General features: G+C 33.7%; 1 protein-coding gene across 1 annotated transcript in view; it reads right to left on the minus strand.

The window, feature by feature from the left end:
• LRRC7 (leucine rich repeat containing 7) overlaps positions 1 to 13,850 on the minus strand; it is a 558,156-nt gene that overhangs the window by 253,717 nt on the left and 290,589 nt on the right. Inside the window, exon 7 of the mRNA XM_080802199.1 lies at positions 12,870 to 12,926. Coding sequence (XP_080658325.1) covers positions 12,870 to 12,926 — 57 coding nt within the window. The remainder of the gene's footprint in view (positions 1 to 12,869; positions 12,927 to 13,850) is intronic.

Here is a 13,850-nt window from a genome sequence, read left to right on the forward strand (position 1 = left end):
GCATTATGTGTGAGTTAAGTTTTCAATAATCAAGAGCCAGCCGCAGTGTGCGGATTACTTAATAAAAAAACACTGCAGACGTTAAGTTTCTATTCATTTCTGGTCCTTATAACCAATCAGGTATTCCCCAGGTGCCCACCAAGTGCTTGGCACCATTCTAGGCACTGAAGCACTCCTTTCTTAGACAAGTGCAATATAATGTGATAAAGGCCATTATAGAGGAATGTACACAATGCTATGGTAGCAAAGAGTAAGGAATAACTACTTGTGCTCTAAGTGTTCAAAGATACTTGCTAGAAAAAGTGGCATAGGATTTTATTTTATTATTTTTTTAAAGATTTTACTGATTTCTTTGATAGAGAGACACAGCAAGTGAGGGAACACAGCAGAGGAAGTGGGAGAGGGAGAAGCAGTTTCCTGCGGAGCAGGGAGCTGGATGTGGGGCTCAATCCCAGGACCCTGGGATCATGACCGGAGCCAAGGCGCACATTAATGACTAAGCAACACAGGCACCCCTAGGATTGTATTTTAAAGATTAATTTTGATTGTATTTGAAAAAAGAGAAGAACAAATAAACATTCCTTTCTGTTTCACATCCTCGCCCACCTCTATTCTTTCTCTGAGATTCTGTAGTCCCTGATCCTCGACATTCTCCTACCATGAGCCGTGAGTTCCCTTGATCCTCTCCTCCTCCACTGGGAGTACCTGGCAAAACCCAGTCAGCTATTTCCTGCCGTGCCTGCAGTAAAGTATCTGACTTTCTGAAGAAGACTGCTCAACCTTGCTGAACGGATTTCCTTCAAATATATAACTTAAATTGCAAATGGACAGTCAACACTGCCTGATGATTCTCTGACATCACCCTTGTATATTTGCTTTCCCATTCTATAAGCCAACTACCCTTTCACACTTTCTCACATCCCCTCAAATCTCCAACATTTCCTATTCACTTGATAACTTTTCTTCATATTTCATAGAGAAAATCAAAGCAGTTAGTTGAGAATGTTCTTATTTTTCTTTTCCCAAGCCAGCAATCTATGCTTATATCCATTTTCTTTAGGACCCTTATGTTTCCACAATAGAAGGATTTTTGCTTCTGTAGCTACATCACTCACTTGTGTTCTCCATCCCATTCCCTCAACTCCTCAAGCATTTGGTCTTATAACCATTTCTCTTCTCTCCTGCATCTTTGTTTTCTCTCTTTCTACTAGATCATTCCCATCAGCTTGCAAATATGCTTTGACATTACCCATCTTAAAAATCCTTTCCATGACACCAAATCTCAATCCAGTTACTGCTGGCTTTTTATTGTTCCATTCTGCAACTAAACTCCTTGAAGGAATTGTCTGTACTTGTCATCTCTTTTTGTTAATCCCTATTCTCTCCTAAACCACTCCAATGAGGCTTCACATAATGCATTACTGAAATAGCTCTTATCAATGATCTATATCTCACCAATGCCAGTGCTTAGTTTTCTACTCCAATTTTACTTGACCTCTAATTGGTGATGCAATTGACTCCTCTCTTCCTCTTTTAGACGTCGGTGTACTTCTCACATTTGAGTTCCTTCTTAACTCTCTGGTTGTTGACTCTGAGGTTCTTTTGTAGGGTCATTTTCCATGCTTAAACTATAAATGTTAAAGTGTTCTAGATTCAGTTCTGTGTTCTCCTCTCTTTTCTATATTCTCTCCCTTGATTACTTCAACCAGTGTCTGAATTTTAAATATTCTCATGCAATGAAAACTCTTATAATTGTATCTCTGTCTTCCCGAGCATATGATTTATGTACCCAACTGCCTACACTTGATTGTCCAATAGGCATCTCAAACTTCCCACTGCCAATATCCAATTTCTGATTCCCTTTATCTGCTCCTCTTTGAATTTTCTCTGTATGAGAAAATTTTGCCACTCTCCATTCTGTTAGTCAAACCCAATCTTTGGGAATTTTTCTTCATTCCTATTTTTTGCTCTGACCACAAATTCTTTCCATCAGTAAGGCTCTTTTCTCCAAATGGCTCTCAAATTTGACCATTCACCATTTTTACAGATATAATTCTAGACAAAGCCATCATTATTTTTTATCTTTCCTATTGCAATCATTTCTTAATTGGTGCCCTTCTTTCATTTTGTCCACCTAAAACCCCTTCTCTGCAGAACTGCCATACTTTGTAAAGTATGATCTTTGTAAGGCTTCAATCAAATCACACTTCTCTCTTGCTCAAATCCTCAAATGGCTTTCTATTTCAATTAGAATATAATCCTCATTTTCTTTTTTTTAAAGATTAAATTTATTTATTTGACAAATAGAGATCACAAGTAGGCAGAGAGGCAGGCAGAGAGAGCAGAGGGGGGAAGCAGGCTCCCCGCTGAGCAGAGAGCCTGTTGTGGGACTTGATCTCAGGACCCTGGGATCATGACCTGAGCCGAAGGCAGAGGCTTTAACCCACTGAGACACCCAGGTGACTCTATAATCCTAATTTTCAAACACGAGTCACAAGGCACTTTATAATTTTGCTCCACCTGATTCTAATCTCATCTCATACTCGTTCACTCCGTGCTCACTATGTTCCAGCTACACTGGCGTTTTTATACTCAGGATACATTGGGCTTACTCCCATCATCCCTGCTGGTTTGGGTTGTTTTTACTTTTCCTCTAGAACTTTGAATCATTTTCATTATTCAAATCTAAGTACAAAATGCCACCTTTTTTTTTTTTTAAAAGGTCTTTCCCAACCAGCCTAACCAATAAACAAACAAAACAAAAACCCAAAAGCAACAATCCACCAATTAAATATAAACCCCCTAAACCCAAACACTTTCTATAAAAACATCCCATTTTCTTTAAAGCAGTTACTTATCTTATTTCTTACTTATGTTTATTGTCTCCCTCCACCAGACTTGAAAGTATTGAAGAATAGAGAATCTATTGTTCATTTTCTCTATTACTCATTGTCATATCCTCTAGCACCTACAATAGTGTCTGACACATATTAGATACATGTGTATTTAATTAAGATTATTTTTAAACTGACTTGTTCATTATATAAAGTGAGAACATACCAGTAAATGTGCAGAAGCACAAATCTGCAAGTCGTATTTAGAGACTTAAGCAGGGAGTGTTTGGAGGGAAGGTAGGGGTCAGACTGCAAAGGGTCTTGAATGTTATATTGAGTGGTTTGTATGTTACTGTGCAAGTAGTGGAAAGCCAAGGGTTTTAAATTTTATGTTCTCCTCTAAATAGAGCCTTCAGGTATGAGATCTTTCTTTCATACAAATAAAGTATATATTTTAAAATGCATATCCACTTAGTTGGATATAATAATTAAAGAGATGCTTTTTGTGATTCTATTTAGGATAAGAAATGTCTTTTCTTTTGCTTCTGAAAATTTCATGATACATTCAATCAAAGTTTTCCCTTTTAGAAGTTAGTTTAATTTAGTAATGTTTCATTGTAAACAGAAGAATCAATACCTTTCATAGCATTTTAACATAATGAAAACATATAAGTTCATTCATTTATCTAAATTGCTACTGAATATTTCTTAGTGGAAAATGTACTCTTTTTTAAAAAATTATTTATTTATTTATTTTTAAAAGATTTTTATTTATTTATTCAACAGACAGAGATCACAAGTAGGCAGAGAGGCAGGCAGAGAGAGAGGAAGGGAAGCAGGCTCCCCGCTGAGCAGAGAGCCTGATGCGGGGCTCAATCCCAGGACCCTGGGGTCATGACCCGAGCTGAAGGCAGAGGCTTTAACCCACTGAGCCACCCAGGTGCCCCTAAAAATTTATTTTAAGGAGAAAGCACATGCACATGAGTGGGGAGAGGGACAGAGAGAGAGAACTTTCAAGCAGACTCTCCATTAAGCTCAAAGCTTCATGCAGTGCTTGATCTCAGGACCCATGAGATCATGAAATGATCAGAAACCAAGAGTCAGACCTCAGCCAACTCAGCCACCTAGGTGCCCCCCAAATGTATTATTCTTAACTTTTAACTCATGTAGCATAATATTTTCTATCCCATTTTTTTAGAACAAACATAAATCTGAATACTAATGCTTGGTAAGTAAGAGTCTTATCATTTTAATCTGATTTATTTTATTTCTAATCTTCCTTATAAAATTATATGGCATTTATTTTATAACTTTTAAGTTTATTAATTATGTGGTAAATGTTAACAGAAGCCTTTTTAACATATTGAATAAAGTTTAAATATAAAGAAAAAATGAATATAAATACAATTCTGTTAGGTAAAGTTTTGGGATCTTTTTGAGGATAAGTAATATAAAACTAAATACAATGGAATACTAAGTTTGGAAAGAAGAAATAATAATTATTAAAGGCCATAAAAGGACAACTAAAATCTTATATTACTAAAGAAAATATAAAACATACATTCAAGGAAGTTAATGTCATGAAGTTAATATCTTATGTGAATTTTTATTTTTAATATTGCTCAGGCACTGAACTTAAATGTCATAGAAACTGTGGAAGACATAGCAACTCAGAAATATTTCTCTTGTGTCTGTTCAGCAGAAAATCAAGCTTTTTAAGGATCTATTTTGCATACTGAAAGACCTGAATTAACCCTGACTTGAGTAGGAGAGTGGAAACATAAAGAAAGCAAAAAAATCTATAAAGAGATACATTTCATCTGTCTTATTGGTCTTATTGAGCCAACTATGGTTTGTTATTTACTCATCAAGGATCCACTTTAGATGTAAAAATCAAAACGCGGGTGGCAAGGAAATCTTTTTAAAGGCCGGAGTAAAATCTATCTCCCAAAGTTCAGTTTTGTTCTGCACTTACTAGAATACTGTAAAAGGGCCTTAGCGAAGATCAATTCACTGGTACCATTTGAATGTCCCTTGTTGCTGAGACTGTATGGCATTACAAAATTTGTAATTGGGAAAAAAAAGCATATTGCTTAGCATTGCTTACTTGATAGCTGAGCTATGGAATTGAAGCTTTTTTAAAAAAAAATATTTTATTTATTTATTTGACAGAGGGAGAGATATCACAAGGCAGGCAGAGAGAGAGGGAGAAGCAGGCTCCCCACTAAGCAGAGACCCCTATGAGCGTCTTAATCCCAGGACCCTGAGATCATGACCTGAGCCGAAGGCAGAGGCTTCACCCACTGAGCCACCCAGGCGCCCCAGAATTGAAGCTTATTATAAGGTTTTTGAGTCAAACTATAATCAGATCAAAATTTCTGTGAAAACTTTGCCTTGGAAAATCTCTAGCAGATTTTCTAAGCTACTACTCTGAATGCAGAATCTATGGCTAATTTCACAGTGAAGTAATGGGAAAATTAGGGATGATTTGATTTGGAATTTTTCAGACAGAGAAGGGGAAGATTCCAAGAAATGCTTGGAAATACAAAGGTGCATTGTATACTGGATGTAGCAGAGAGATCCTGTGGGACAGTAATGTTGAGAGTTAACGACATGAGAAATGTTGACTCCAAACCATGAAAGGTCTTGACATATTTGTCTTCTGTGATCTGTGAGCAGTCATGTGAGCTTTTAAACTGACATGTATCATGGTGTGTTTTAGTAAGGAAGCACTAACAACAAGAGATGAATTCCAGTGGGGGAGATAAAAGGAAGAAGGAGTTATTGGAGGCTAAGGCAAGTAATACTAAGGACCTCAAGTTAGGCAGTGACAGAACGAAGGAAAGAGTTCTTGTGTGTGAAATAAGTTGATGGCCAGTGGATCTGGGGACAGTAAGACAGGAAAAAAAGGACTGAATTTTCTAATTTCTGTAATTAGGTGGATGGTATTGTTATTAGGCAGCATCTAACTAAAAACCTGGGATTTCTGTTTTGTTTTGGTTGGTTTGGTTTGGCTTTGCTATCAAGTGATGGGTAGAAGAGAGAGATAAAGATAATTTTGGTTTTGATATTGGTGAAAATTCCATTTGAGATCTGGCTATTAGAATGTGGATTTGGAATTCATGTAAATATTTACAATTCACCACCACAGAGGTAATATCTGAGACCATAAGGATAGATCTGTTAGCTAGGTCTTTTGTGTCTTTGTGTATTTTTTTGGCCCAAGATTCTGAAACCAAGATCAATACTTGGCCTATGATGTTCAGAACATATCTTTAGGAAAGATACTACATTTATCCATAAAGCAAGAAGCAATCATCCATATTAAATGGCTTGAATTTGCAAATATGGATTTATAAGTACAGGAAGTCATAAATAGTGGATATGTTCCTCATGGTGCTTTTTTTTTTTTTTAAAGATTTTATGTATTTATTTGACAGACAGAGATCACAAGTAGGCAGAGAGGCAGGCAGAGAGAGAGGAAGGGAAGCAGGCTCCCTGCTGAGCAGAGAGCCCGATAAGGGGCTCAATCCCAGGACCCTGGGATCATGACCTGAGCCAAAGGCAGAGGCTTTAACCCACTGAGCCACCCAGGCGCCCCCCTCATGGTGCTTTTTGAGAGTTTTTGTTAATTTTTTTCTTGTGTCTTTTACCATTTGAGTTCAATTTACCCACTTTTAAAATTTTAGAAATCTTAAAAAGAAAAAATGTCTTTAAGAATTAAAACTAAATATTAAAATTTTTATATACTTTATTAAAGAGAGACAATCATTTATATGAGTTCCATTATAGTACTGCTTGAAAAATAAGAAAGACATATTAGCATCCCACGTAATTTTTAAGAATTTGTTTTAAAGTAAATTAAAAAAACCACCATTCCCTTTCTAATAAAGAGATTGTTATGACACAAAATAAAAAATATACAATTTATGTATTTTTAAAATACACTCAAGTTTTCTAAGTGCCATGATATAGCTACTTTTGTTTAAATATGTCTCTAGTTTTAAATGATCACAAGACTCATTTCATCAACTGTTACCCAAAACATATTTTCAAGTTTAATGGAGGTAATGACCACTGAGTATTCTTTAAAAATGATGACACTGAAGTTCTTAGAGGTTAGATAATCCATAAACAACAAGCAGCAAGGGCTTGAACAGAAACCTAGGTTTGTCTGACTATAAAGTATATACCTATTGCAGTACATATGGCTCTTCTCGGGTGAAATAGAACCACATATAGGCTAATTGTTCTGTGAGAGACTAAGCTTCAAGCTCTTATGAAACTGAAGCTGTACCACTTTCAACCTCACTATTATACCAGGCAGTTTTCATCTTTTGGTAAAGTTACTCATTAAGGATTGGAGTGGCTATTAATTGAAATACTCTGAAACACAAAAAATGATTTGGTTCCATGGTTTTATTTGCCCTTTGTGCCCTCTCCCTAGCTCTTGACTGGACTTGACATAATGTTAGCTAACCATAATATTCTAAATCTTAAATTTACATCAAGAATATAAGGCTAAATAGAAGTACAGATTAGTTCAGAAGACAGAGAGCTCACAGCCTTTCCTTTGGTAAATCTTGGAAAGTGTGCTTGATATTTTAGAAGGGACTCTCATAATTGCATTGCTATAATGTGTCATAATTTATAGAATGCCTTTAAATATAGAATGTCATAATTATTACTCATTTCATTTTATTTTAAAATACAAGAACAGGGGAGAAGAATAAAGAAAATACCTTGTTCTAAATGCAACTCTCTAAAGCCAGAGGTCACTAATAAGGTTACCCTTGGTTCGTTAGCTTGTCATAATGTCACTTTTAATAAAGATCACCTGGAATGGGATGGTACCATGTGTTTAACAAAACAGCATGCCTTATAAATTGATACATATTCCTAATAGTATAAGGTAATATAATGATAAAAAAACATTTTATTCAGTTATGTATTATAGTCACAAAAATAGAGTTAATAGAAACATCAAAAAGCTATTCTGTAAGCTGTTCCTGACAATGGAATTTTTTGTTACAATGGCTCTAAGGAACCTATTGATGTATTTCATTGAAACAACTTGTACAGTAATGCCAAATGAGATAATTCATTAAAAGGATACTGAAATGAGAATAGAAAATGATTTAGTCACACCTGTCCAGTGGGAAAGCATATTATTTTATGACTTTTTCTTCATTATTCTGACAGTGATAACTGGCAGTAAAATAGATAACAAAGGAAGAGACCTTTTAAAAGAGAAAATGTGACAAGTACATTATATTTTTCTAATCTGCCTATAATCTTACTTAAAAAGAAAAATGAACATACATGACAACTGAAAACATGTATTTGCAAATGAATACAAATTTGATTGATAATTATAGAGTATTTATTACCATTCAGGATGGAAAATACCATATATGGAGAAGCTTTATCCCTAAAATGTTCATTTTTATAGAGTCATTTTAGTACATAAATAAAATTCTCCCCTTGTCCTCAATATATACATATAGCTCAAGAATGACGCTAATCATTTTCTCCAAGGCAATAGTGTTTCTTTTTATTTGAAAAGGTTTCTATCTTAAAACAGCTTTTTAAAATAAAGTTTTATGTTAAAACAATCATAAAATTTCAAGTTCCAAAGTATCATACCAATACTTTTTCTGAAGTACTTGAGAATAAATTGCAATCCTGGTATCCCATCATTTCCAAATATTTCAGTGTTTGTTTCCTACAGACAAGAACATTCTCCAACCAAATCAAAACACAACTATCCAAATTAGGAAATTTACATTGCTACATGGCTACCATCTAATCCTTGGATTCCATACAAGTGGACTGATTGTCCCAATAATTTTTTTAATAGCAAAAGAAACAATTCAGAATTAGTGCTTTTAGTTATAATGTCTTCTCAGTATGAAATAACCCCTTAATCTTTTCTTTCTTTCTCTTTCTTTTTTTTTTTTAACCCCTTAGTCTTTTCTTGACTTTCCTAATCTAATGTCTCTCATTTAATAATGCTTTAGTGTAGCTCTGGTTTTAATTTAGATTTATAACTCAAGGGATCTTTTGTCTTAGAGAACTTCCAGATAAAGTATATATTTCAATGCCATTTATGAATAGTTATATGTATGTTGTATGTGGGTCCTTAAGGCATTCTCACAAATATGGGGCATTTTTATTTAAAAATAAAACTTACCATTATCACTATTTATATGCTGTTAGGTTACTTCCTAAATAATTCCTAAATTTCATTTCATTTTTTAAAAATTTATTTATTTATAGAGAGAGAGAGGGAGATTGCATGATAGGGAGGGGTAGAAGGAGATGGAGAGAGAGATACTCTCTAGCAGATTCTGTGCTGAGATGGAATCCCATGCAGGACTTAATCTCACACCCTGAGGTCATGACCTGAGCCGAAACCGAGAGTTGGACGTCTAACTGATGGAGGTGCCCAGGCACCTCCTGAATTTCATTTAAATATATTGTTCTATCCTTTCATTTTTATCTTTACGAATATAATGTTTCTTGACTAAATGTATAACGTTTTAATAGCAAAAGCAAAGAAATAAGTTACACTACTTGTGGAGTTTCTTTAGTTGTTATAAATATTAATTTCCTTAATTTGAAATTATTTTCCTCCCTTGATGTGCCTTAGCTATTATGTGTAACTTAAAACCACCAGAGGGAGCATGTGTGTGCGTGTGTATGTGTGTGTGTTTGTTACGTGTAGGTTTAAAGACCTAAGCTCAGCTATCAGCTATTGATAGACTCATCTGATTTTAATATTTGATATTTCTTATAATTTTCAATGGAGAAAAGTAATCAAGTGACACAAAATGTCCAGGTCATATAACAGATATTTCTAATTGTCAATCAATATATTGGCATTCTTATTTATTTATTATTAACTATTTACCAGATACTGTTTTAGGCACTGGAAATCCAGCAGTAGCAAAACAGAGAAAAAAAAGTCTTCGTAACAGAACTTAGGTTCTCCTGAGGAGATCATCTCCAAGTAAACAAAGAGTCAAAATAATTCAGAGAACCATAAATAATATGAACGAAATCAAAAGGACTAGTGGAATGGCATAAAGGCTGAGAAGGGACAAACTTAGGTGATGTACTCTGAAGAGGTAAGATCTGAAGAAAGATGTAAATCATAAGTAAGGTCTAGCCATGCAAAAATTTTTGGTGAGAGAGTTCTAGATAGACAAATAGGTCGTGTAAAAACTCCAAAATGGGAAAAACTCATTTTTTTTGCTTCCCCTCAAAAAATGTAATTTAGGAGATAATTCTGCTATGAGGACAATTATAACGTGAAATCTAGAAGTTTTCTTTTTGCTTATTTGCTTTTTTCAGATGTTCAATATCCTCAATTATTACACATAAGCAAGACCTACTGTTTCAGGGATTTTTAAGCAAATGTGTATCTGAGAAATTTAATTTTCTCACTCATTCATATACCTAGAAGAATGATCATAAAGAAACAGTTTATAATAGTAACTTGTATGTGGTAACAAAAAGAATTTGTCCTAGAATCTGCATATATCAAAATATGTTGTTATGTCAAAATATTAGTTTATTTAAAGGATACATATTTTAATGTAGCTTATATTATAATTCTTACACATTTTCACATTTTGCACAGATTGACTTTTAAGACAAAATGAAAAGAAGAGAAAATCATTGAGGGTGCAATATAAAGACTTAGCATCTTTTTTGTATCTCTAAGGAAAGCATGAGCTATCTCTTGTTGGAGTAATCATTACAAAACTAAAATCGTTGTTCCTAAAACGATGTTTTTCCTTTATTTTCTTTGGAAGTAAAAAAATAAAGGACAGTAGAAAGCTCTCACATATCTCTTAGTTACAGGTTTAGATTGGTGATTAGAAGGTATTATATTTAATATATTGAAAAGTTTATTTTTATTCAAGACAAAACTTTATGCAATTCTCATTTTATAGACAGCAAAGCTAAAATATATTCTCTGTATTTTGTTCAGGGCCTTGGTTATTTAGATTATTGTCTATAAGTTAAAAAATAGCATACTAGATCAGATATAACTTTGAAAATGATTTTTTAAAATGCAAAAGTAAAATAGCTATACAACTTATGCATGCATAACGGTCTGCCAAGGAGACCCAGTGTCATTTCTACACATCTCTACAATGTTTTTTAATGCCAGACATAGTTAATATAATTATTATATGAACTATACATATATTATATTATATAGCTATATATTATATTATATATAATATATAACCATATATTATATAACTATATATATTAACTATATTATTATATTAACTATAAATATAATAGTTAATAGTCTAGTATTTTTATTCTGTTTGATAGTGTGCCACAATTTAAAATCCTACAGAATGCCCTTGCACCAGCTACGAGCATCATTACTCATTACTATAAACTGTTAACACAACTACCTCATATTAGTGCTTATTATCAATATATAGTCATATTTTAATTTGTATTTAAAATTTCCATTTAGAAATATATATATATTTAAAAACCTGACAATCTGTGTCAGATTTATTTTATACTTATATCAAAACTATTATTTGAAAGCAGAGGGGAAAGGATTTTCCTCCACATACTCATATTTTGTCCTTGATCTAAACGTATACATTTAGATGAAGGGGACAACTGTTCTTTTACTATCTGTGATTTGGTTTCTACTTAGCCATATATCCATTCTATTTTAAATGTAGACATTTAAAGCATTACGGATGGCAATGTTGGCAACTAGCTGCATTTGCAGAAGATTACTGCCAAACAAGTAACACTCTCAACCATATTCCCATCATTGTTTATGCCCCCAACCTGGGAGAGGTGCCCTCCATTAGACCTATATTGTATAATGCTTTGGCTTAGAGAAAAGCTACTCAAAATTGCAGGGTGTCCAGGTTTGGAGACATCTCCTCCTTTTCATGTTCTCTCTTTGTCTTCCACTTATGGGGGAATTAATAGATGTTTTATCTCTATATTTTTAAAATGAAATCATATCATTATTGAAACTTTAATATTGCATTGACAGAATTTTCATATATAATATCATATATGAATGTATTTTAAGGTTTGTATTGATATTTTGGTTAAAAAAATCAGTGAAATTCAGTCTAGTTAGCTTAGGGAAAGGATTAAAAAAAACTGAGTTTTGGTCCTGCAGTAGAAAGGTCTCGAAGTCCTGCTTATATGTTGGAAAATTAATCACTGTACATCACTTTCTGCAATTCTGTAGGAGGGTAATAAGAGCAGTTTAGTACTTTCAATAATTTAATTGTAACATATTCAAGTCCTTTTGATTTATTTGGGTAAAAAATTCCCCATTTTAAATAATTTTTGACTTTCAAAAATGTTTTTTTCTGTACAAGACAAAATTCTATTATTAGACATGAATAAGGCAAGGCAGGATGAAACAAAGTATTTTGTTAAACTAAACATTGCATACAATTTGGAGGATTACTTTTCCCATAAAAATATCCTGTGCTTTTATATAAACCAAATTTTAAATAGACAAGTAAAAAGGGACAGTTTGAAAGAATGTATAAAATTTCTGACAAACCATTTTGGATCTTTAGAAAAATTTTAATCACTTTTATGAAATGTTTTTTCATATTCTTGATTTAAAAATTGAAAGCTATCACAGTCCATAAATTAACTTGAAGAATTAGCAAGTGATTAGATTGAACCTTTTGAAACTGCTGATTGTTTTCAGCTATAAAAATGTCAGTTTCATAAGTTTCAATGTGGTAACTTCCTGGTGTGCATGTTCCGCTATGAGAAGAACCTTAAATGGATTCTGCCCGCATTGACTTGTAATTACACAGTTTTATAAAGCACAATATATTCTTACTTAATATTAATCTTATAGTGTACTGTGCTTTTCAGGCTCTAGGAAAAAACTGTAGAAAGATTAATTCAATCAAAATGGCTAAGCACAGCCAAAATAAAAATAGTCCTTTTTTTCCTATTACTTAAAGTCACAATTCGAACTTTACAAAATACACAGTCACTTACTTTGGTAGAGTTTTCAAATGATTTTCTCTTAACTCCAAGATCCGCAATTTGACAAGTCTGTAAAAGTGAATAAAAAAACTGCTCCTTAATATTTCTGTATAAAACAATATTCCTATGAGCAAGTCAGTTATCATTGCATTATCCAAACAACTATGTCTGAACTTTACATATCATGGTTACAGGCTTTAAAGAATTATACAGATCGATTATAAGTAGGGTTGCATCAACATTGGACAATGACAAATACCGGTTTACTAAAAATAAAGATCATGCAAAGAAATCATTGGGTCCAAGTGATCTAAATTTCATGTTTTATAAAAATATATACACTGATGTTTAATTGTAGGTAACAGATTCTTTAATATCTACTTAATACTAGGTCCTGTGTTCACTGGAATATGGCAATACTCTCCCTCAAGTGACTCTAAGTGAATTTGTAAAGCAAATAATATAGCACACTAGTTAAAAGCTTGAGCTTTGTGGTCAGATGAATCTGGGTGAAATCCAGACTGTCATATTCTATCACTGTGACTCTGGTGCATTAATCAAACCCTCCTATTTAGGTTCCTACGTCTCACACTTACCTACCTGTTAAGCTCTACAGTGTGAGACACACTATTGTTAAAATGTCTATAACTGAGCTTTAAAATGTACTCTGTTGAGGCGACGTTAGAACAACTGTTAGGGGCGCCTGGGTGGCTCAGTTGGTTAAATGTCTGCCTTCAGCTCAGGTCACGATCCCAGGGTCCTGGGATAGAGCCCCGCATTTGGCTCCCTGCTCAGGGGGGCTGCTTCTCCCTCTCCCCCCGCTATGCTCTCTCTCACTATCTCTTTCTCTCTCAAATAAATAAATAAAATCTTTAAAAAAAGAACAAATATTAATTGGATTCTCTGAATTCTTGGTGTTTGGGGAATATTTCAGTATTTGAACTATTTCTCCCACATTTACGTGGTTTTTAGATATTCATCTAGATCTCTTCC

The sequence above is a fragment of the Martes martes genome (genome assembly GCF_963455335.1).
Source record: "Martes martes genome assembly, chromosome: 4".
Taxonomy (NCBI): Eukaryota; Metazoa; Chordata; class Mammalia; order Carnivora; family Mustelidae; genus Martes; species Martes martes.